Source organism: Scleropages formosus, chromosome 22 (genome assembly GCF_900964775.1).
Source record: "Scleropages formosus chromosome 22, fSclFor1.1, whole genome shotgun sequence".
Taxonomy (NCBI): Eukaryota; Metazoa; Chordata; class Actinopteri; order Osteoglossiformes; family Osteoglossidae; genus Scleropages; species Scleropages formosus.
In genome coordinates, this window is record NC_041827.1 from 6,797,071 (window position 1) to 6,822,920 (window position 25,850).

Consider the following 25,850-nt stretch of genomic DNA (forward strand, 5'->3'; position numbering starts at 1 on the left):
CTTTTCAACAACAAATAGTCTCAGTGACATCATCAAACAGAGTACAAGGAGGAAGTGAGTTCACCAGTGTCTGTGTAGCAATAGTGGTAGCAGTAGTAAGATGAATGGCTGCGAATATCTGTCATTTGTGAAGAAATAGTTGAGAAAAGGTGCTGTGTTCTGGCTCAGATTCTCTCCATTCCATCCTTGTCTGTTTTTTCACAGTTCGGTCATTTACCTTTTCTCTCTGACCTCATTAATGCAAGCTGAACTGAACTAAAGTCCTGCACTTTTGGTGTTTTTTTTTTTTTTTTTTAAATAAAATTTCATGCATGACGCCATTGACTAAAGCTGTGTGCTTTGAGTGAGAGACTGTGAAAAATGTGTGTAAAAGCCGTTGGGCATCCACACTTTAGTATTATATTTTTTCCCCTGAACAACACCTATAACCCCAAACAGGACGTCAGTGGATTTGCTGCACAGCAAGTTAAATCACGTTTTATTTTGGCTTTTACTGCACGGGCAAAATATTTTTTAGTATAGCCTGAAAATAACTGCACCCCAGCACAGTAATAAAATGAAATATGGCTACAGAGAAAACACATTTTAGCAAAACCATAATTATAAATGAGTTTGAGTACAATCTGGCCTCCTTCACAGAGGGCAGCACACTTCCAGTCACTTTCCTAAGACTCATGCCTTGAGCCACCTGCTCATGGTCTCAAATCAGCAAACTCCTGGAATGCTATTAATTAAAAGTGGCTCAGTTTCAGCAGTGTTGAAAATCGCACTCCAACCGACATCTAAATTTGGCAATCCCATCACACGGCAATCATTTTGGATTCTTACTTGTACTGCAAATTAAGTTCCAGTCATTGTTTTAAAGGCTCATAAACACTTTCACACTCATATTTACAAAACAGCTCCAGTCTGCATGGCTTATTTATTTAGCAAACAGCACACTTCCCCTACATCTCCATGAACATGACTTAAAGGAGAAAAACAGAATTCTGGGAAATGGACCAAAAAAAAAAAAAACCTTTTTTGGCACAACACGCATTTTAATAGATACAATACCTCACATAAAGTAATTTTTGAAAGGCTAAAATATCATTTGACTTATTTAAGCTGTACTGAAAAAAATATTAACAAACTGCTGAGTTAAAATCACAGCTCAGCTGCTCTCCTATGAATAATGGCTGATACGAATCAGAAACACTGAACAAATTATAAAAACGGACACAAAGCAGGCTCTAACGGCGTGATATCAGAGAGCTGTTCCAGATCAGATTTATGTTCAGATATCCAAAGGAGACCTCCAGCCACACACTCAGTGCCTCAAGTCTACTAGCTGGCACTCATACAAGCCATTCTTTATGTTCCCATTACTCATACACTCAGGCACAAGTCCACCTATGTAGTTATAAATCTCTCTGCTGTCACTAATATAAAATGACTTTATCCTTTTCCCTTGACTGTCTCACCAATTATGTACATAATTATAAATTTAAAAAACTGTTCTCTGCTACTAGAGGTGCTCCATGGTGCACCATATCATCAGTACCTCTTCAGCAATGACTAGCCCCTTTGCGTGATAATGTTTCTGTAACACAACAGTGATACAATGGCACACACACTACGGAACTGCACTGTATTGTACAGGATGTGGGACCGAGAATGAAAAGGAAACAATGTGGCATAACTGCACATCTGGAAAAAATATATATCTTTTCACTTGTATGTAATTACTTTTTAGACATGTCATTGTCTGAAGTTGAAGTCCTTGCCCTCTTTCCACTCTTCCTAACCAAGTCTCTCTCCCTCCGTCTCTTTTGTGTTTTTCCCACCTTTACGCTCATTCTTTTGTTTTTTTTCCCCACTCTTGTTCAGTCCTGTTGATCAGCAGGTTTGAACAGTGTTCTTCCTCTCAGACCAAACCCTCCCTTCTTCTGAGGGGGCCGAGCACCCGAAGGCGAGGGGGAAACTGGGGAGGGGGAGGCAGTGACAATGGGATCGAGGGGGGGTTGTCGAGAAAGAAGCTCCTTGAAGACCGAATTCATCTGACGACTGACCTCCTGCAAGGAAGGTTAGGGAACATCACGAGGAAGAAAGACAAGTGAGGAAATGGTCAATATTCAAATAGCCTATTGCAAAAAAGCTAATTATCCTTTTGCAAACAAAATTAACAACTAACTGCAAGCATAATGTCTACCTTACCCTCCAAACAACCATCAAAAAAAATACAAAGTTTCTACTGTCCTTACAGTTTTAGAACAAGGATGCTTACCTTATCAACCATCACTGTCTGTCTCTCGGCACCCATTTGTCTCAGTGAGTCAAAGGTGTTTCTCCTCTCCTGGGTGCTGCAGCAAAAAGATTTAAAAGCAAAAATCAGAAATCAGTAGGCAATAACGTCTTTGTGTTCATTAAATTCTGGGCTCCTAACAACAAATACTGGCAAAAGCCACTGTGTACTCAAAGCATTTTCAAAATGCATTCTGTACGCACAAAACACCCGTAGAAGACGCCAAACAGCAAAATATTATTTCTTTCAGGACTGGAGAAATTGGCAGTTGGCCTGCTGATAACGTGTGAATAACATGAGTGAAGTGTCTGCAGCAGGTGTCTCATATTCATCTCCTGGAGGGACGTGTATATGCTGGTTTATTCTCCAACACATTCCCCAGACTTAACTGCTCCACTTACATGTAACTGCCTACATTTCTACCTGTCAAAGCTGGTGTAACTCATTTTTACTGCAAGAAGAAAAAGCAAAAACCTGCCCGAGAACTGATATTCGAGGACCCCTCATCTGCGGCACATACATACCCTGCTGGAGGGCGGACAAGGCCAGGAGAAGGGGGAGGCAGGATGAGTCGCCCCTCAGGCAGCTGTAAGGTGAGCTTTCGAACTGGACTGCTGCTTCCCCCGCCCTTCTGTCTGCTAGGGAGTGACGCGCTGTCACTGTTCACTCTGAGACTGCCATGGACAACGAGAAACATAAGAAGCTCTGTGTTCATTCATGGATTTTTCCTCTGACCTCAGGTTAGAGTTCTATAGATGCACATCAGCTGCTTCAGGGACCCCCAATGCCATATTCAGGTCAAACTGAATCCACAGAAAGCTGACTAGAATCAATATATTAGACAGCCAAAAGGAGCCTTGACTGATTCAGCTTAAATCCAATAAATTATATGTACAGGCTCTTATTTAATATGTAATGGACTTGTACATATGGACATACAAAGATGACTATTCAAACTTTGCCAGCTTATAAATGGAAGAGTACACAGAAAAAGGAATGAAATTCATGTAAAAAGCAAGAATCTTCCTGGTATTTGAAACTCAAATCTTGAGCTAAAGCATAAAGCTCCTGTAACTATTATTGCACTATCGCTTCTGCCAAACTGCAACATGCATAAAGAATAAAATCCATGTGAAATCAATATAATAAATTTCTGACTATTCTTGATCCGAGAACAGTAAATCCTTAAGGAAAGTAAAATACAACAATCCAAAAAAAAAGAAAACGTACTATTTCTGTATGTTAAGCTTCACAGTATGTAGATAGTACACATTTCCTTTCAAAAAGCGTGGCCCAGTCTGGTAACTCTATATCTACAAAGGCAGCGGAATAGAAGTCAACAAAAATATTTCCTTGGATACCGGGTGCCATGGTCCACTGTCTGCTGCTCCTCTGCTAAGTTTCCAGTGCTGCCACCTCGACCATCCTCCCTTCTGCTTCGCTCGTGCTTGCGCTCTACCCTGAAGGTAAAAGTATGGCACAGAAAGGGACAAGTGTGATGTTGTGTGAATCGGATGGCTGAGCAAGGTGAACTGAAGTTCTATTTTCAATACCAACTCTAAACCATAAAACAGAGAATGCAAAGATCCACATTAAAGTTAATTGCTTATGTATACATATGAATAAGTACAATATACACCCATTCCTCAAATACGAGGATAATTTATTCTGTTAAATCGCCCCATTGGACAAATTCCAGGGTGAAAAATTTGTCACGGAAAATTAATTAAAATATCAAAATAAAACTTTTTAGGCGTGGAAGAGAACACGGAATGTTTAAAAATAACCAACCAATGTTCATAACCGCTTGTCCCGAGCAGGAATCATTCATAGTATTTTCTTCATGTACCAGGCTTATAAATTCAGCACAACAGCATTTATATTCACCATGTAGTCATTTTGTTTCATTGAATAATCCTGATAAACATGCAACAGGTAGGTCAGCCACACATGTACACAGAGTAAACCTTACATAGGTGATTGTGCACAACACAAATCTCATCCTTGTTTATCCATTCAGAGCAGTAAGTCAGCACAACAACAAGTAAACATGGAATGGAACAGTCATGGAAATATTTAAGAAAATTAGAGAAAGCAATAAATTCATTTAACTATGTACAAAAACTAAATTATGGTTAGCCAAAAGCAACATGGGAGAACAACATCCTGTCATACTGAGTCTCAACCAATCACAACCATTAATTGCCAGTCTATCACTATATGCTGTTCTTCTTCTTAATTACATTATTATTATATTATTATGACTATTTATTTTTATTATTATGATAATTTATTTACAATATTATTATGATATTATTATATCAATGGTATCAGAGCCTGGGCACGCACCTGGGTCCTTCGAGTCCTTATAGAAATATAAAATAGAAAAATTAGCTCAGCTATTTAAATCACTGGGAAGATGTGCATTCCTTTAGAGAGCAGGGCTGAGGGCACGTGAAACTCGGTGTTTACAATGACTGCTGAGGATGATGGCGAGATTCTCTCTGGTGGGGTCGCGCACCCTCCTACTACCCAGGAAAGTTTAAATAGAAGGTGATAGGAACATTTCCCCTTCTCCTTTCATGCTGCTGCATGCACATGGCCAATCACGTGAGCCACGGTCATATAAACAGCTTTGATAATATATATTCACCTTTAGTATAAATAAAGCATTCATCTCAAATAAAGCACATCTAGTAACACTACACAGCACCTCAAACAGTATAGTGTAAATATGTTTTACAATGTGACATGGGCAAGGAGTTATTGATAATGAGCAAGAGGATGAAAATATATTATCACAAAACAAGGTAAAAATAATATTTTTTGTCACAAATATTACAAAACACTTTGGTGTTATCCGTGTCATGCATAAAACATTGTTTATTTTGGATTTTTAATTAATTTTAGATGACACGTTTTTCATCCAAGAACCGATGATAATTTTTTCTCATAAGAAATGATGATAATTCTATCATTCAAAATGGGAATACGCCTAAAGGGGTGATTTCACGGAACAAATTAACCCTCTTAAGCAAGAGATGTATATACAGCAAATGTGTATACAGCAGCTGGTTGTATTATACAGTAGAAGCATAATGTCCACACATTTTGCAGAGTGAAACACATAGGAGGCAGTGAATATAATAAGAAGGTAAAATGCCCTTTTACTGAATAGTAAGTCAGCTCATTATATCCCCTTTTGCTGTACCGTACATGCACAACTCAGTAACAAATGGATGGAGTACACAGCACAGCGACAGCCATTCAGTCACTCAGTAACAGCAGTCATTCAGCAGAGTACAATGAATGAAGAGAAGAAAACATTTACCCTTCAGATACATTGATGTACTTGTGTGGAATGAGGCCCTTGACCCCGCCCACTTCACCCCTCCACCAATCAGATGAGGCCTTGCCATGAAGTATCAGGTGTTCCCCCTGCTTGAAGGAAAGCTCTGCTGGGGAGCGAGCGACGTAATCAAACACGGCCACCGCATCACACTCTGCAAAGGAGACAACATATAACAACGTGACCAATGACAAGTAACAGCAATTACCTATGTTCAGAAAATGCCTTGGAAAAGCTAACGCTAAATTAATTTTTTGTACATAGTCTCTTACATAAAATCTACTGTATAATTACAATACATGGCAAACTAAACGGCGCTTTCCAAAAATTACTGAGTAGATTTTTTTTTGCATTGCTTTGTTATATAGATGAACTGATTTTACATACATTTTAACCATTTGTAGACCTGCACAAAATTTTTAAAGAGATAAATGCAAATGCAAGTATTGCAATTAAACATGCAATTAAAGGTGTTCGATGTTAAGAAGACAGGAGTTTGCCATATAATCTCAGTTACACTGTAGATGTACAAACTCCCAGTCCAGATGTACAGGTTGTTGATCGCAGCTGTGATCAAAAACCCAAGCTACGAAAACCATCAACCTTCTCCACTATTTCTAACAAACTCCCAGTGTCTCACTCCCTAAACTGCTGCATAATCACATAGACTTAGAAAGTTAGGGCTTTAACATTATCTTACCATCTTCATTGTGCAGTGGTTCAGACTCTCCATCTCCTTCTTCTGGAATCGGTTCACTAAACATTCAGATAAAAACACAATTCGAGGTGTTTAGTCACATGGAAGACATGCCTGTACGCTATGCATAGTAGTTACGAAGCCTTTGAAAGTTTAAAACTGCATGGTTTCCAAAACACATCAGTTATACAATTCTTTTAATTCACAAAGCTCTAAACTGGAGGTAATTTCTTAATATTAAAAACACTGCTCTCTGGCTCACCAGTACTCCTGCTCCAGGGTCATGCATTTCTCGTAGACAGGGCCCGGCAGCTCTGTTGGGCCAGGAAAGATGCTCTCGTGGTGGAGGATCATGGTCTTGACCAATGCATTGATCTGCGGCTGCAGGGTGACAGCATCGCCCATCTCTGCCCCTCTCAGCAGGCTGGGCCCGAAGCACACGGCCAGGTTATAGGGCTGCATCATGTTCTCATCACTGTACTGGGAAACACTGCACAGAGCGACATACGTGCACACGCAAACACACACAAATAGGTTCAGAGTTCACAAGTAAGTGACAGGGAGTACAATTCGCTCAAGAAACCTTAGACAGGCTGTGAACGTCACCCATGCCCAAAGGCACGCGTACACAAATTACATGCCATTACGACCTCTAATTGTCGCTTTGTTAAGGGCTTCATGTGAAATATTGCTCCAAGGTTCTCCACTTTCCTCATCTTTCACAGGGATAAAAGAAATGGATAGACGAGATAGCCTCTGTGTTTCACTCACTGATGAAGGAAGGCGAAGAGGTATCTCATGACAACCACAATGGGTCGGGGGAAGGTGGACACAACAGACTTTATCTGGGCTGCTCTCTCCACCACATTCTCAATTGCTGTGAAAGGAAAAAGGAGTCAGTAGAGCGAAGGCTGCGGCGCGTATCGATGGAAACACACACTGCTAAGCTGTTGACGAAACTTGTCTTACGGACACATTCCATGAGCTGGCTGAAGCTTTCCTCCGGAAAGAGCGGCTTCTCTAGTCCTCTGAAGTACAGCTTCAGCACGCCAGCCACCGAGTCGATGTCGCACTCACTGTCCGTCAGGGGGTCCTCCCCTAGACAGCAGACAGGGGAGCCGTCAATAACCAGCACACCTCCTCATAAGCATCCAACTGCGGGTGGGAGCAGTGTACAGGCAGCATATTGACAGCCCCCCTAAGAAGCTGGACAAAATCTCAGCTGGAAATGTTTTTAAAGGGGAAAAATACCTCTCTCAAAGGCATCTCTGATGCTGTTAACTTCACTCTGAGATCCCGGCACTCGGAATATGCCCTCATGGTGCAAACCTGAATTGACACACAAACACACACAATTCGGTCCTAAAATTAGCATCCATACAGTGATCTGATGACACGGCAAGAATGATTAAGTTTCTCACCAACACAAGAAGTGAGTCAATTGTATCTTCTTAAAGGTTGGACACATGATGCGTTGTAGAACAGATGTTGACACTGATTTCAGCGTATTTGATAGATAGTAGCATTACAGTGTTCTGGTAAAAATGGCTGGACAGTGTAAGAAAGCAACAAGTATATCCTGCATAAGTCTGGAAAGCATCAACTTTGGTATCATGCACACTTTTCAGGAAATTCTCTATTACAAACTACCCATCTCTAAAAATTAATATGCATTATTCCTTAGGAATTTGGCTGTAGCCAGTAAATTCATACCTGGCACCTACTATAAAACCCACTGATTTCGTTACCAATCAGATCAGAGCAAAACAAGCAGGTGCTGATTAATAATACTCATTACGTTCCTCAGCGGAGCTAAAGGTGTCACGGGATCAGCTAAGATCAAACAAGAGTAAAACCATACATTAGAGAATTCCAATGTAGTTGCTTTGCTTCAGCTGAAAACGCAGAAGCAGCCCTGGACATACTCATCCAATCTCAGTAATTGTTCTATACCAGTTAAATATTTACAAAATCGAGTGACTGCAACAAACGTGCACATGCATTTCCAGCTATTTGATGTTCATGCTCTTCTGGAAATTCATAAACACATCTAGGGAACGGTAAGGGATTTGGTCATATAAATTAAAATGATGCTTGAAAGGTTTCCGAGTACAGCGTTGTCCGTCGTTTTTTGGAGTCGTCACATGTGACAGGGTGAGACCTGCTGAAAATGCGCTAAGGAGCTATAGGGTAAATGGGGAGAAAGAAAAAAGCCGAAACCCCTAATGGTTGAAGTAACTTACCGTGCAGGTTAATGAAGCGAATGCAGCTTTCTACCACGAGGGGGATCTGCTGCCCTGAACTCTGCAGAAAGAGGGGGAGGGGTGAGTGTAAACTGCTACCTGGGCTGTCATCTTCGAGTACGACAGACCTTGGCACCAGCACCGTTGCAAAATTAACGGGGCAAAATACTTAAACACAGAGAACCGCATATGAAACATACACAGAATTGTACCTGCGTCCTAGACATTCGCCTTCTCCTCCTAGCAGTCACATCGAGCCAAGCATTGAGTGCAGGAGAGCAGAGCGAGAGAGAGCGGGAGAGAGGGACAGGCCGGCACAGAGAGGAACAGGGTGAGAGACAGGAAAATACCCAGAGGGAGGAAAACACACAGACAAAAGAGAGACTGGGTTAAGTATGAAGCGTCAGAGCAGGGCTCCTCAGTCCCACACCATAACAAGTGGGCAAAATACCAGAGTAACTAAAGAATAAGTACAGCACAAAAAGTACACAAAATCGTAGAGCCCACGAGTTCATGTTCTCTAGCCCCACACCTACGTACACCCTTGAACCACACCCTATCTCACTATTCCAGTATTTCATGGTACTTGCTTGTTGCTCCATCACTATTAGTTAGAGAAGTACCAGAATCCTACAGGCTCATTGCCCACTTAATATAAAGTGTGACTGGCGATGTTAGTGTGGGAAAAGTGAGTGCTCTTCAAAGGGAGACTATAGCCGCCGGCAGAAACACCACGGAAGGGAGCGGGACAGACAGGCGAGCCCTGGCCAGGGAGATCGCTGGTGAGACTACAGCAGATGGCAGCGACGGAGCACAGCACGGCAGGAAAGCGCGGGGTTCGGTCCGGCTCTCGCTTGGCAGCACGAAACTCAAGAGGATCACGTACGGCGGAAGACACATAGGACTGGCAGGACCTAGTCGGCAGCGCGAACAGCAGCGCCGCTAAAGGAAGAGCTCATGGGGCAGTGGTTTAGGGCATGGTCTTGTAACCTGAAGGCTGATGGTGCTACTACATGATCAAAAGTGCTCAACCTAAACCACCCCAGGGAAATGTCCAGATGTATACAGGGGTAAAAAGAGTAAGACAAGCAGTGATAAAACACCACTCGAGCAACCAAATAAATTTTTTTGTAGCCAACTTGCCATGTGGCAAGTAGACAGCAGCAGCATTCACAGCCACACACACGTGATAAGCATTCATTAGCAAGTGAGTTCCCATCGTATAGCGGTCAGGTGGTCCCTACGAGATCGCTTCGGAGATCCCGACCCTCTGACAGAGCGACAGTCGGAGCTGGTGCTTCTTCACCAACTAAGCTTATTACCACACAGCGGGCGCAAAGGACAAGCTGTCATTTATATTCTTTTAGACTAGAGAGGAGGCTTTTTGCCCATTCCAGTGTCCCGCAGTCTGCGTTAGGGCTGGTTGGCACCGGGCCGAACAGCATGTCACCTTCAGGCAGTGGGGGAGACTGTCAGCCGACAGGACAGAGTAAAGCACACAGCAGCAAGAGTGAGGGCATCACTGAGAGACGGAGAGCAGGGCGGGAGTGGGCAGCGAAGGGCAGTGGCAACAGAAAGCCACTGAGGGGGTACCTGGATGAGGGAGAGCATGTCTCCAGTGAAGAGTTTGCGGTTGTACTGGGAGCAGGGCCGAGCCTTCCGCGTGCGCACTGACCTATTGGAGTGTCCTCTGGAGGATACACATGGGTACTGCGCTGTGACACGTGGTCATGCCGTTTACAAAAGGCACACATGCACATACACACATTGCCCGGCTGGACTAGTATCGAGTATAAACACGCAGCCTAAAAGAAGATATTGCAACAGTTGTGAGAGACACTGAAATTCTGGGCTCTAAGTATAGCAATCAGACTAACAGCACTGCTGACTTGCACTTTCAGGACCCAATCAGAAAAAATGTGGTTATTGCCATTTTAAAAATCCATTATCAGGAACCTCATCTGATCATTTACGTACTCATTAAATACTGTGCACATATAAATAAAAACAAAGATCCTTCATTAAAAACATGAAAATACAGTGCTCTCCTCTCCGATGTGACACTGACCTGTTAGCGTCAGTGGCCCGAAACACTATTTCAGCAGATTTACCTGCTGAAGTGTTACTTTGGACCACATGCTACACAAAAGAAGCACTGAAAAGTTAAGTTGAGGCTCGAGACTCGAGTTGGATTAGTACAAGTATGTACAGTATTTGTTCTTCATCTTGACTGCTGAAAGTTGGACTTTCTCTCATCCAAATATCAAATTTGCACACTTAAACAGACCTTGACTAACTCATACCAATTTTGATATTTAATCCAAAATTATCAGTGTTGGTATTAGTATCAAATCAGGGACATTATGTCTCTGCCTTGATATTGGACTCATACAATAATACACAGGGTAAGATGTTAAATACCTTGTACTATGATTATCCAAAGCCTTGATCACAATTTGTTATTGTGGTCCATTAATTCATTATTTTTAACTATCACTGTGAAAGCTCACAGGGAGCCTCAATGTTTTACATCCCAGAAGCACATTTTAAAGATGGATTATATGACGTTACACACAGTGGCAAGTTCAGTTATGCTATTAACATACCTGGATGGGTCACTGTCAATTGCTTCAGCTGAAAATGAGGACAGAAAGATTCAAGATGAGAAAGAGAAAGGGAGTCTCCTGAGGTAAATTTGAAAATTAAGCGCAAAAATCATTTGACGTTAATGATATAACCATGGAATAGACAGAAATAAGGTTCACGTGAAGAAATGCTTCTCAGCAGTCACGTAGCCTAATGAGAGGCATACTGTACCTTTCTGTATGGCCTCTTTGAGCAGGTCATGTTTGGCCTGAAGTTTGGAGATCAAGGAGCTGCCGTTGAGGTACTCCTTCACTTTCTGAAAGAGGATTTGGGCGCATTCATAACAGCATGGCCACTGAACTACTGGTGCTATTATCCTTGTTGTTCTACTCTATTTCTCTCTATGCTCTACTTATTGGAATAATGATGGAAAATTTCCCTTTAACTGCCTTAAGTCCCAAACTGCATCTCCAACTGAAAAAATTCTCACTGTGAAATAGTAGGTCTCGGTCTCTTGCTGATTGGCTCGGCGCTTTGCCAAACTAAGTTTGGTCCCAGATGCATCTCCAGTCTCCTGTGACTGGGTGGTGGAAGGGTCAGGGGCAACATTGCAGTCATCATCGGAAATGCTGTCCAGGAGGGCAGACTGTGTGGCTCTCAGAGTTTTGCTAACCTAAGAAAGGGTAGATGCAAAAAAGAGAGAGGGCATTTTTGTATCTCCATGGTAACATTTTATTGTCACCAAGTTTTCCAGCAAATAACTTGGTGAAACATGCATTGTTCATGTAGAGCAGAGGTTCCTAACGTTTTGAACACCATGGAGCCCTTTAAGAATCTGATGAAAGCAAATGAAAAATAAAAAAAGGACCATAAATAAATTTTAAGAAAATAGTGCACTGAATATATTTTACTTTATTATTCTCATGTAGAATTATGCCACAGATGGTAATTGCATAGTAATATTTTATTTTGTTTTCAACTCTTTTGCAATTAAACAGTGTTATTTTAAAAGCAAGCCTACACTTCATAGACTCCCTGAAGGACATCCACTGATCCCCATGGTCCTCAGCTTAAGAAGCCCTGAAGTAAAATGTATAATTTTGTGTGGTGGTAAAGGAACTACTGACGTATTAAGAATGTTACGGGTCCTGTGTAACATCTAGTTTGGACACTGTCTACGAGAGTGTAATTGTGTGTTGTGTAATGCGTAACTCTGTGAGACTGCAGTATGTACCTCCTCGGTCTCCAGAGTGATGGCAGCAAGCCTGGACTGCAGCTGCTGGTAACGTGTCTCCAGTTCATATCTCACTTGACTTTCTGCACTCACCTCACATACCTGAAACAGACACAGGGGAGAAGCACCACCCGTTTTTCTCACACATCTGTGACCATTACACATGTAGTCTGTCCCCATTTTTAAAAAATATGAAAAAGCACAAAGAGGAACAATGGAACAAAACAGAAGGACAACGTAAGGGACAGTGTCGGAAAAGAGAATAAGTGAGAAGTGTTTAGTCCTCTGAAATAGGACACTGACAATAATGCTGTTAATGCTGAAGATAAAATGCGCCTTCATGCCTTTCATGGTTTAATGTTCTATACCAGTTGAAACTGTCTCTCTTTAAGGGGTAGATGAATTTCCAGCATCGTACACAAGGACCTGCACCTACGGTATATCTTTAGACCATTATCTTAGTCCAGTATGCAGCAAAAATAGCAAATCAAGATTCTTCATTTCTTTATATTCTCATGTATAAAACTGTGAGATCTCTCCCTGGCTCTCTGCTGCACTTTAAACTGGAAAGAGGTGTTTATAAGAACTTGTGTGGATATACAGATTCTGTCGCTACCTGGTCCCCCTCGTGGGGCTGGTACTGGAAGCGGAAGGGCAAGCAAAAGGTGGTGTTGTGCGCCTGTAGCAGGGCATCCCTGTCCTGGGTCTGGCTTAGGCCAGTCACAGCCGTGTCAAGCTGCTGCAGTCCGTTCTGTAGGTTCTGCTGGGCTTTGTACCGGCTGGACAGATATCCACGCATCACCCGTGACAGGGACATGTGGTACCCCTGATCAGTGCACTGCAAAAGAACATGGTGTTGAAATTCTTCTGGAAAGTGCTTGTCACTGCACTTCAATTAAAAGACAAAACTTGAGTTATAAAAACATACATCAGCAGATCAGCTGAAGCTTTATTAAAATGTGAAACTTAATGACAGAGAAGGCTATTTAGAAAGATTATGCTGAGCGAGTAAGTAAAATGTTGATACTGGAACAAAGTAACTTATATATGGTCTGTGCAGGCATATAGGCAATAAAGATCCATGACACCAGCATATAAGCAAAACTAAGATGGGTGTATATAACATATATTTATACTCGTGTGTATGGATATGCACTTTCTGCACAGTAGAAAGCAACAGGAAAGGTGCTGCAAGGATTGTTGGATGTTTGGATGATTTTTAATTGTTAAATGAACACTTTGTTAGTTACCTCGCTTACTTTTTTCAAGATTCTTCTTTTTATTTTTAGAAATATTTTTTATTAATGCATAGTTCCTCAAAAAATATTTAAAAATCGTGGAACAAGTTAACGTAGCTTTGCAAACTGATAAACTGCACCAAAGATACACACTTTGGAAACCTCTGCATAAACACCTCTGCACCTGGCTGACAGTCCTGGATGAGAGCACTTGTAAAGGAATCTTGGCAAACACAATGAAACATAGCTACACCGTCACCTATCATTTTGGCAAAACTGCCATGGCGACCATGACAGCAACTTTCAAAAGGAAAATGAGGCCCATCAAGTCTAGCGTAGAGCTTAAACTAACTGATTTATAGTAGTCTGACTACAACAATTTACTCTTTTGAAATTAGCATATTTGACCTAAACATATTTAAAATATTTTGTGCCTCTACCAAGAAAAGACAAGTTTTACTACAGCATGCTATATCAATGACTAAAATATGTAGAGAAGACACAGAACATATACTCACATCAATAAGAGTGCAGATGTCCTCAAGATAGTACTTGTTCATGGAGGCATTGGCAGCAGCCAGGTTCAGCAGGTAGTCATTGCGAGCCTTAGTGCACTTCAGCTGGGTCTCCTGGACCTTTCCTTGTCTCTGCATGGAGTATAGAAACAAAATCAAAGTTGTGTGATTTTAACATTGGCTGTTGGCAGAGTAACTTGGGTTGTGTATTAGTGAATGATGTCTTTGTTTTCACTGTAATAATAACAAATTCCAATAGAATTATAGTTAAAATTAATGACTGATCAATAATTAGTGTACAAATGGGGGAAAAAAAAAAATTAAAAAAGAGAAGCCAAATCCTTGCAAGTGTTGTTAATGCACTTAGAGACAGCTGAAGAATCTTACCTTTTCCAGTAGTCTTTCCATTTTCTTGACAGAGCTCCGCCTCTGGCCCCCTGATTGGCCCAGTCCCAGGTCAGCTGATTTGCCAGTCTGCCTTTCCTCCAATCGTGCAGCTTCCTTTAATTTTACCTCAGCAGCAAGGCAGTCTATGTGGTACTGGTGATAGGTCTTTAACGCCTGACCAAAAAGAAAGTAATACACTTTTCAGGAAAGGGGGGGGGGGGGGGGGGGGGGGGGGGGGGGGGGGTCAGTTAAAGAACATATTATTCATTGAAATAATTTGAAAGTTTCCAGCACTGCTGTGCAACTGTGCAAGGGGCAGGTTACAAACAGGATTAGCGGTGCACTCTGAAAAGGAGGGAGCAGCTGTCAATCTGAGATAAAGAACACAAAACCAAAAGGTTCAGAGACTGGCAGAGTGTGAAATGTAAAGCATTTGGCAGGGCTTTTTGCATAATAAACAATATCCTTATCCCAAAAGGGAGGTGGGACACTGAAAGCCCAATTTAGCCTTGAGTCAAACAAGGGCCAAAGAAACTGCTCTGCCCCCTTCTCACCTTACACAGTCCCTGAGGAGAAGGCAGACTGAAGCCCTAAGCGATGAACACATGGTTCAGGGCAACTGGTGACATAGTGGTTAGAGATGTAGCCTTTGGACTCAAATATAACAGGTTCTAATACCCCCTCAAGCTGTAGTACCATTGAGCAGGGTACTTAACCTAATCACCCAGCTGTATAAATGGGTAGCTAATTGTAAGTTGCTTTGGAGAGAAGCATCAACTACATAAATAAATGTAAATGTTCATCTGAGTTCCCTAAAGTGAGGGACAAAAACACTGAACCTATAGGAGCAGCTTGGGCAAATATATACGTGTGTATATATATATATATATTTTTTTTTAAATTGCAGGGCATCTCTAAGAAAGAGGTGACTGTCTGAGATTGAGGACGTGCATCAGGCCGGCTTTTATGCGAGGGAGGGCACTGCCATTGGAGAAAATAGTGCTAGGTGCAGAGTGTACAGTCCTGCTGCCCCACAGCACTCGACCCCTAACCACGTGACCACACAGCCAGTACAACTCAACCTCACAGGCACACACGTTCCACCCAAGGGACATACTAAGAGGCCTATAAATAGCGCTAACAATAATACCTTACAATAACTAAAAGAGACATAAGATAAGGATATGAGCATTAACAAAGGGCATTAAAAAATAAAAGAGAAAATGTACAAAAAAAAAAAAGGGAAAAAAAAACTCAAAGTAAATAAAGTAACGTTTAAAAATAGCAGAAGATGAATTCCAAAATGAAAAAGCCAAATCCAGAGAGTCCTGACCTGCTTTTTAAACCGTTTGATTAGGCAGTCAGTCTGTTAAAAAAAAGTAACGTTGCAAATGTTCCAAATATTTGGTTTTTAAAATGAGAACTCTGCTTCAGCCTTCCTTCTGGAATATGTACAGTATCTTTGTTACTTGCAGCAGATCAGCACTGGCGGATGTCAGAGCATGAGATGGAACGTATACAGAAAGAGACAGTGAAGCATGTAAGAAGTTCAAAATAAAGAACAAAAATTCTGCCCTGAAGGTGTAGCTCTGGTACAGTTCCTGCCAAACCAGGGTAATGTGAGCTCTTCCCTTAGTTATACAGTTAGTTCCCTTAGACATGTGTTAATATATTCTACACTACATTGCAGAAGGTCATTGATTGCTTAGGCAGAAAAAAGGGCATTTACTGGTTTACTCAAGTATTATAGTATTATGATTTATTCAACAATAGACCAAACTTCAGAAATTTTTCACATGATAAAAAGCTACTTCTGTAAAATTACTCATAAATGGTATAAAAACAAATAAATCAGTATACCAATTCATCCCATAAACGCTATAAGACACCATTTCTAACACCTCCTCACACAGCTGAACTATCTCCCAGGTACGCATCTAGCTCAATATCTGAAACACCTATTTAGCTAAAGAATCTTTTACTTTACCTCCATTCCTAAACAAAGATACGAGCACAAACAGTCATCCCTGACTGCAGTTGTCCAGGATGATTGCATCAAGGTTCACTGCTTTAACAAACAACTGAATTTAATCATGACGTTAAATCAGTTAGAGCTACTACACCAAGAGCCACTACACTGCAACACTGTACGGTATTTTTAACGTATATTATGGTTTTGGTGTTGTGGTGCTGTGTAGTGTTATGGTATCGTAGTGTGATGTGGTATGGTGGTATGGTATAAATTTGTATTTATTCATTTAGCTGACGCTTTTCTCCAAAGCAACTTACAGTGTTAAGTTTACAATTATTTACTCATTTATAGAGCTGGGTAATTTTCACAGAAGCAATTTAGGGTAAGTATCTTGCTCAAGGGTACTACAGCCAGAGGTGAGGATTGAACCTGCAACCTGTGGATGCAAAGGCAGTAGCGCTAACCACTACACTAGAGGCTGTATATTGTGAAGCAGTACGGTAGAATGGTTGCGGTGAAGTCTGGTGCAGTACTGTAATATGATGTAGTGTGGTGGTGAAGTGGCTGCGGTGTGCTGTTGCGTGGTAGTACGGTGAAGTAGGGTACTGTAGTACGGCTGTGTTGTGAGACAGCCCTGTTTCTTTTCCTGCTCTTCCTGCTGTAGTCCTACAAACAACCAGACGCACAGATAACTTACGATCTGCAGTTCCATGGTCACTTTAAGGAGCTCATCCTGGATCTGAAGGCCAACTTCTTTGCTCTAAAGAGAAAACAAAGTGTTAGAAAGAGCAGAAAAACAAAAGGCGATCACTCGGCCCGATAGGAGGAAAACCACAGGTAACGACAGACTAAACAAGTAAAAGTTAGGACGAAGCCTGAGTGCGGCTCTCCGAGTATGCGAAACACGAGTATATAAGTGTACTCCTGTTGGAGAAAGAAGTAAAGGCTCTGACAGATTCATTCCATGTAAAAAGTTGTTTGAAGTTGTTTTCCTCTATTTTTGGAAATAAGGGATGGAAGGAGGCATCTACCCGCTTAGCCAGCCGGCATGTGTCCTCCATGCAGTGGGAGAGGCGCTGGGTCAGGGTGTTGCTGCAGTACTCGCTGATGATGCTGTGGTCCTTGCTCTCCTGCCGGGTCTGGGTCAGCAGCACCGACCAGCACTGGGCCACCGACTGCTCGCTCTGCTCCTTTCTGGTAGGACAGGGCGCCGCTGTTACGTTATACTACTATGGAACATCGTTCGGTTGCTTTGCAGCGTCAGTATCCACATACAATCTATTTAACTTGTCATTTAACTGCTTGTTTATAAGCATTTTAGTTTCACTGCAACTCAGCTGAAGCAGCTTGATCAAGGGGAAAACAGCTGACCCCCTTCTTGGAAATTACCAGAACTGGTGCCTGCCTAGTCACATACCCACCTCTTTTACCCCTAAACTGTGACACCTGCACACCCCCAAGTTAGTGTTCAAGGCTATTTCCAAACCCAGAAAGTGCTTACATGAATAATGGTGTGTGAAATCCTGCGAGCGAAGCAGATTGATGACACTGTGGCCACCTAGAGCAGCCATGCATGCAGTGAACCATGGGGCCAAGCAACTTAATGTGCGCAGAGAAATTTACTCTCATTCTGATGTTTCCATCTCTGGTTTAAAAACTAAGTGGTCTTGTTTAATTAGAACATAATTTGTTGAGTAGGGCTACTTGTGCCGTACACACGACTGGCCGGTAAATTTGTCGCTTTAACAAACACCACACAATTCTATTAAAAAAAAAAAAAAAAAAAAAAAAAAATGCAAAGATATAAGGAATATAAAAAGATAACAGAGTTGTCTGTAAAATATGGTAATATGGTGTTAAATAGGGCATCTGTTCCTACAGCAACAAATCAAAGATACAGGCAATTTAACATCACTTAAATGGCACGCATCTCAACTACTTTGCTGCCAGACGCAAATAAGATTGGGAGAAATAAAATTCTGAGTCACGTCTGGTCGCCATTAGCGAGAAGCAGACACTGCTGGGCAAATATGAAAATCCTTTGCCGTAAGGTTGGGGGTTGGCTGCTCTAGCTGGCTGCCAGTGTCATGGTCCCATTCCCCTGTGCACCCTGTACAATCACCTCTTTATCTTGGCGGTGAACCTCTCTGTCAGTTTTTCCAGGGAACGAGCGTATTCCCCCTCGATCTCCCCCCGGCGACGCAGGTAGTCACTGAGGTCCTGGAGCAGCTGCGTTTTCTGCTCCAGCTGCGCATCAAGGACCTTAAGCTGCTCCGAGAGCTGACTGCGCACCTCTAAAAGAAGGAACGTGGGGTTTGGGGTGTTCAGGAGAGAGCTGCGAGGGTTGCTGGACACAGTGTTCAGATTCATAAAGAGAAAACAATCAGCCTACATTTGCATTTGTTCCAAGAATGGGTGAAACACAAATTTGCGTGGAGGAGTCAATTCCCACTTGGTCAGTCAGTCACACAAAGGAATTCTATTTCATATGGAATAAGAGGCACATGACACTGACTAGACTAGCACTATCTGGACCAAATGTGATGCAAATGAATGCTGGATATTTATGTCGAAGAGGGTGTGAAGTGGCATTTAACTGGAACCGAAGAGCCTGGGCAGACAATGGGACCCAGTGGATGGAGGGGGTGTGAAACAGCTGCAAGTACTCAGCTGGATCATCGGTGCAGGGGGGACCGCTGATCAGAAGTCAACTAATCAATCAGACCGGATTTATTCTTGACAACTTACGGAACGACTGTCACTGACCGTAAAGCACGGCCAAACAAAACCAAACACCCGATCTTGTGTTATTTTCACAGTAAGCAAGTAATCCCGGATTAACAAAGACAAAAGCAGTTGTTGGGAAAGCAATCGCTAAACGAGATATGTGACAGAATGAGCACAACATAAAAACACAACACAAGGAATTTTAGCTCAATATAAATCTGGAGGAAGCGTCATGCTTAAAAGTTTCGAACAAATTACAGCGTTCCGAAACGCGAAAATCGTACACACATGCACAAATACGCTAATATAAGTAAGCAGAGTCTGTGCGCTGCTGAAGAATTAAATACTTCGACGATGAACCTGAAAGTGCCCAATAAGGTGGCACAGGGCAAGTATCAAAGAAGGGCTATCCTACGCGAGGCAGCCGTGTCCAGACCAGGATTCTGGACGGTATTGTCCAGCGCTGCTTCTAACTGTCAAGGACACGACCAGCTACGATTCCGTATGAAGACCGTTTTCACAGAATGTGTGCAGCATGAAAAAATGCTTCATATAAGTGGCTTGTTTTGTCACAAGCAACAGAGAAAGGTTCAAAGGAGGGGCTTTTGTGTGAAGAAACAGCCATAACAGAGAACATTAAGTCCATGTCTGCTCCAGCACAGTCAAGAGAGACATTAACAAGAATAGGATCTGACTCCTTGTCCCATCTGCATACCAGTGGTCTCTGCAATACGTGGTAGTTACCATAAACTGTACCTGGAGGGAGAGAAGCACAGACAGCACACCCAGGGAGAAGGAATGGTTAAAAACTGAAGGTCTAGTTCAACAGAGGTGTAATGAAAGCACATTTATTCCATTTTATGGAGGCCCAGGGAGCGAGAGCTGACTACGGTGTTAATGCAAGGGGCGCACATTAGATGTCCACTCTTGCGCTCCCTACCCCTGGGTTCTCGTGGCTCCGGGCTGAGGGCTGATTCAACACGAGGAGACAGCATCACTAATACGCTCTATAAATACACGCACACAGCGCACACGCCAGTGCACGCTTACTCACACGGTGCGTGCACGCATGGGCCGACACACTCCCACACACCCAGCGCGCGCAATGAAATGCAACGCTTAACGCGGGCACGGCGCAGAGGGGCAAGGAGATGCGGTGCAGACTGAGTGAATGGAACGTGAAAAACAGAGGGGAACGTTTTTTTTTCGTACCTTTGATTTGCGTTTCATATTCCGCGAGACTTCCTTTCTCCCGCCTCAGTTTTCCATGCGATGTCATCGTCTCTCAGCCAGGGGCACAGTCCACTCGCAAGGGGAATCCTGCACTGGTGGGAATGGCGCTGTCGATGGACACTCGGCTACTGTCCTAATTATTGCTTCGAGTAATCGATGGCCTGGGCGGCCGGGTCTACAAGTCCTTCACGTTCTAGGGTTTTCAGCAAGGACGGCTCGAGTGCACGTGTGGAAAGCTGCTCTCGCTGGCGATGGCTGGCCAGCCTGTCCGCACTCAACCCACCCTGCTGTCGAACCTCCTTCCAGGTGTGTGACTGGTCTTTACTGCTTGCCTGCGTTGTGCCTTTCTTGGTCAGGCATGTCCTTGCAGCCGCGCGAGACCGCTCGAGATATTTCGGAAACGTGCGGCTAAAATATTGTGGATAACCCTTTGCTGAGTTTTAAAAGGGACGTGAAAATCGGGAAAGTTCCTCTGAATTTATGCTTTTGTGCAATTCCTGAGCCTTGAAAATAAACTGATTGTCTTCGCCTGCAAAAAAAAAAAAAAAAAAAAAAGAAGAAAGAAAAAACAAAGTGAGAAGTCAACCTCACTATATTTTGAAGTGTTTTCTAAGATTAGTCATGACTCATGCCAAGGTTCGTTCTCCTGCCCCTTTAGTGCAAAAGCAGTTGGCATATTGTACTAAGAGGTTAACAGAGGATGCTATTTCTGCTATACTATAGAATCACCTTTGCTTTGACTCACCTGAAAGGCAAAAACACATATGTGAGGATGCTGATCATCAATTACAGCTCTGCTTTCAGTACAAGAGGTCCCATCAGACTGGCCTCAAAACACCATGACCTGGCTCTCAATGCCCCTCTCTGCAGCTGAATCCTAGACTTCTTCATCAGCAGATTCCAGTAAGGCTTGGCGACCACATCTCCTCTACTCTAACCGAACACCGATACTCCACAAGGATGTGTACTCAGCCCCTCTGGTACTCCTTGTTCATCCACAACTGTGTTTCTGTTAACAACAGCAAACAAATTACTAGTGGAATTCCTTTGTGTCTGCAGTAGTAGGCCTGATCAAAACCAATGATGAAGGGCAACATTTGGTGAGATGGTGAACTGTAAACTGGCTCTCAGTATCAACAAACTCAAGTAGGTAATTATTGACTGGGGAAATTGGAACCAGTGAACACAATCCTATTTGCATCAATAGTGAAGAATTAGGGAGGGCCCTTAGTTTTAAGTTCTTTGGTATTCATATCTCAGAGGGCCTCTCATGGTCCCTCAACACCTTGGCAGTGGCAAGGAAAGCGCAGCATCTGTTCTTTCTGAAGAAGTTAAAGAGGCACAAAATGCCCCCAAGCTGCTGTCTAACTTGTACCGCTGTGAAAATGAGAGAATCGTGACCTATTGCATCATGGCATGGTACAATAACTGCTCCAGCTCAAACCGCACTGTCCTGCAACGTGTCACAACTGCTCAGCACATGACGAACGCTCAACCAGCAGCCACAGAGGACATTCACTTCAGCTGCAGCTTGTGCAGAGCAGCCATCATCATGAAGGACTCAACTTATCCTCACCACTTTGCTTCAGCCCTACTCATTTGGGAGATGGTACAGATGCAACGATATTAAGGAACATCATCTTTCCTAAGGCTGTCATCAGTATAAATTCCGTTACAGTCTAGACTTTGTTCCCCCAGCTGCTTTAATTATGACGAATATTCCCTGAACAAAGTGAATATATGCGTTATATTCCTAATCACTGCTTGTTTTTACTGTGTTTTGCTAATTGCTCCATTCTTTGGTTTGACTGCATTGTTTTTATTTAATTTTAACCCTTTAGAGACTTGCACTGTATAAGCAATGGTGTCAGCTTCCACTTATATCTGTTGCTAATTCAATGTGGACTACTCTATGCTCTGCATTCGTACGGTGTATCACACTCTAGGAATTGGATAAACTACGTTTTATCGTACTTGTATACTTGAGAATAGAGGTGAATTTAATTTAAACCAACACAGAGGGAGGGCAAAGAATTGAATGGTGAGAATGAAAAATAAAGATGACTAGTGAAAGAGCCAAATAATCAACAGGGCCACTAGGTAAACCACATTTAGTCATCACTGCCCACATCCACAACTTGTGGTCGGCAGCCTCTGCTCTCAGTCAGTCACCTGCCAGAGCCTCGACGGTTGCACTGTAGCCCACAACTGCCATTTAGAACAGCACACCGTGAACACCAGTGTCACCACTCCATGTACACAAAAGCAGCTGCATATGAAAGGCCATAAATACATCTTCTAACGGAAGCCGTGGAAGAATCATCTTCAAAGCTCAGAGCCGTGGTAGAAATAGTAAGTCTTCAGCTCGTGCCGTGCGTAAGGGTGTGTGATTAGAGCTCTCAGCAAAAGAGCAACTTTAAAACTGGCAGCAGGTGCTTTGCTGATGGGCCTTTCTCTTATGGAAGACCAGCCAAGCAAAAATAGCAGAAGCACATCAACTAGAAAAGCATAACTTGCACAAGTCAACAGCAAGGGGCTATGGAATCCAAGTTACCAAAAATAAGCACAAAGCACTACTGTACGCATGGGTCTGACTCAGCTGCTTTGACATGCACACTGCCCTCCACCAGCACGTCAACATCATCTCAACAGGGTCCATTCATGCAAGTAGAGCAGGTTCAGGTGGGGAGAGCTGGTGCTCAGCTCACTGTTGACACATTGCTTAAGCTGTGATATGTTTGTCATCAGAGCAGCACTGAGAAATTTTGTATGTCGTAGTCATTCCTGCAGAACTTGCAGAGGTCTGCTAAACCATAGGTTCTTCTACCTGTTGGAGTCAATGTAGATGGAAGCAGCGGCACTTTGAATTGTTTTTACATCAGTGGTTAAGCAGAGGTGAAAATTATTGCTGCTGTCAATCATTACACGAGCGGTTGTATCGGTGGCGCCGTTACGGTCCGCTTAGGCGAGCAGGGTCACGCATGACTTATCTCCACTGTACAATATGTTGGTGACAGCTTGTGTCACAAAATAAGCAAATCAGTTCCTGTGTGGAAAATCAAGGAAGAAATACATTTCCAACGCGGTAAAAATGGGTATATAAACATGACTGCAGTCATTTTAGTATGTTAGAACAGAACTGTTGTGGAGAAACTCAAATTGTCCTATCATGCAGATGTATACCGTGGTGACAGGTAATGACATGTGTGCTACGCTGAAGAGTTTGGGGTCTTTAATTAGACATGCCGAGCAGTATTGGTGGTGCAATAAACTGTCAGCTTTCAAAAGACTATCTTTTTCATTTTTAACACATTAGCTACACAGACTGTCAGCTTCCTCATTTTCTCTCTCCCTCTCACACACTCCCTACACTAATTCACTGTACAAGAGCTGAATCTTTTTAATAATCCTTTTTTGGCTTGCCTTCATGTCTTAAAATGTGAAATGTTGTCATGGCCTTTCAATCTCATTTACCTTCTCTGCTTCTCCTTTTACTCTTCCCTTTACATTTTATTCCTGCCCTCGTCTTTCTGCATGTGTGATCTTCCAACCGTCATCAGGAAATCAATCATAACGAAACACACTGACCAAACCCTACAGCACAGGAAGGATGAGAGTGTAACATTAGAAGAGAAATGATGATAAGTGATACGGCCTGATAGATGGTTTGACACGAGAGAAAAAAAATCCAGTGTACGAAAGAAAAAGGCGAGAATTATGCATTTTAGTTGCGAGCAGCGACGAGGCTATTTGCTGTGCACATGTAGCATGGAGAAGAGGAAGGAGAAACAAGCTGCATATCAGTTCTTTCTAACTGCGCACAGTTCACGATCCGATAACGGATCTGGCGCTTCAGCGTGAACGTTGCCCTTCGGTTTGAAAAGCACATACGCTGACCAGGTATGCAGCAAAGAGAGATGCTCCACAGAAAGGCATCGCTGCACCGAAAACCACGAAAAGATGAAATACGGTCAAGACTATGATGAGGGTGTATTACCTCCCCCACTGGTTCCTAACAGTCAACAAAAACAAGACAAAATTGAACTGACACGAGGCTTGGTCTTCCCTACACCAACTCGACACACAGTTTACTCGGCATGTAACATCCTCACAAAAACCCTAACCTGAAACCACACTGCACATATAAGGCTCTTTCCGCACAAACGCAACAGAGACAGTGGCACTGCAGGTAAACGTGTACGTCTACACGCCAAGAAGGTGGCACGCGTCTCGAAAAGGCAGACCTCACGTTCGTATGTATAAATAATGAAGAAGATGAAAGGCTTACCTCATTCTCTGTAGTCTTCTGTTCCCTCTCGGTGCCTCCTCCTCTCCTCTCCTCTCCTCTCCTCTCCTCTCCTCTCCCCTTCCCTCGCTCTCCCTCCCTCCCTACCTCCCTCCCTCCCTCCCTCCCTTTCACATACAGAGAACACTGTGTTTGAGTCACACAGATTTCATGGAACCAATTTGATTCCTCTTGCTTGCTCCCTCTGACACATTGAACACAGTCTACTCCCTCGCTCTCAGACACACGCTCAGAAACGGCCTGCCTCCCTGATACACTCAGACACAGCCCCCTCTCTCTGTCACACTCTCCTCATTCTGAGGCAGTACGAATGTCATAATGCAAGCCACGCCCCCATCTCCCCCCCCCCACTGAGTTCCTTGCAGGCTTACTATAAATATGAGTTTGGACATGAATATGCCGTCTTGTTCCCCCAGTCTCTTTCCCTCCGTCTCATTTCATGTGCTCTTCATCCACCCACCCCAACCCCACCCCCACCCCCTCCATCTTTCTCAAGCTATGAAGTGCTTCCCTTATGACCTTGTATCATACTGCCCAATACCCCCCCCCACACACACACACACACACACACACACACACACACACAGTGGCTGCCCCGCCTCCACCACCATCACCCCATCATACACACACACTTATCCCAGAGGACTAATATACCGTAATCAGCCAGACCAGTGCACGAGTGCTGCAGATGATGCTGAGATGAAACTCCTTATCATTGTGCAGTTAGGGGTCTTATTTTACTCTAATGTGTAACAATCAAAACACGCAGGTCTCATGACATTACAGTCTTTCTGCACATGCTGCAAAAATAGCCTCATTGCAGGAAATAATAAAAGTATGATTTACATTTCTGAATTTACTTTCAAACTACCAAAGCAATGAGATGCACAGAACACCACCAGCACCATGCAAATACAGGAACTGAGCATTGCTGAACCATTAATGCAAATTAGAATGCACCAAACTGGTGAATCTGTCATTGCTAAAGAGCTACTTCTTCTTCAGTATGCAAGGAGAAAAATATTGTAACCTTTGCAGTTTTGGGTAAAAGTAAACCTTTTAGGGTTATGCATTTCCCC

General features: G+C 42.9%; 1 protein-coding gene across 3 annotated transcripts; it reads right to left on the minus strand.

Annotated features, from left to right (window-relative positions):
* On the minus strand, positions 1-24,800 carry arhgap4b (Rho GTPase activating protein 4b). Of its 3 annotated transcripts, none has more exons than XM_029247875.1 (24): positions 24,754-24,800; positions 20,445-20,994; positions 18,628-18,799; positions 17,537-17,699; positions 17,203-17,265; positions 14,534-14,707; positions 14,150-14,278; positions 13,010-13,231; positions 12,394-12,495; positions 11,650-11,832; positions 11,391-11,475; positions 11,180-11,207; positions 8,786-8,813; positions 8,574-8,634; positions 7,582-7,659; positions 7,300-7,428; positions 7,102-7,207; positions 6,593-6,820; positions 6,334-6,389; positions 5,616-5,787; positions 3,646-3,744; positions 2,809-2,958; positions 2,267-2,342; positions 1-2,054 (listed from the first exon to the last, which is right to left on the minus strand). In XM_029247875.1, exons 2-24 carry the CDS (start codon positions 20,509-20,511, stop codon positions 1,866-1,868), a joined length of 2,760 nt encoding a protein of 919 aa, XP_029103708.1. In that variant the 5' UTR covers positions 20,512-20,994; positions 24,754-24,800; the 3' UTR covers positions 1-1,865. The 3 variants fall into 3 exon arrangements, with proteins under 3 accessions (XP_029103708.1, XP_029103706.1, XP_029103707.1); XM_029247873.1 differs by lacking the exon at positions 8,786-8,813 and adding an exon at positions 10,167-10,263; XM_029247874.1 differs by lacking the exons at positions 8,786-8,813; positions 24,754-24,800 and adding exons at positions 10,167-10,263; positions 21,211-21,523.
* Between the last annotated feature and the right edge of the window lie 1,050 nt (positions 24,801-25,850).

Coding starts and splice junctions, on each gene's coding strand:
- arhgap4b (XM_029247873.1), bottom strand. CDS start 20,511: ATGACATCGCATGGAAAACTGAGGCGGGAGAAAGGAAGTCTCGCGGAA. Junction 13,232..14,149: donor ACATCTGCACTCTTATTGAT/GTGAGTATATGT, acceptor GTTCTTTTGCAG/TGCACTGATCAGGGGTACCA. Junction 2,343..2,808: donor CTTGTCCGCCCTCCAGCAGG/GTATGTATGTGC, acceptor TTTTTGCTGCAG/CACCCAGGAGAGGAGAAACA.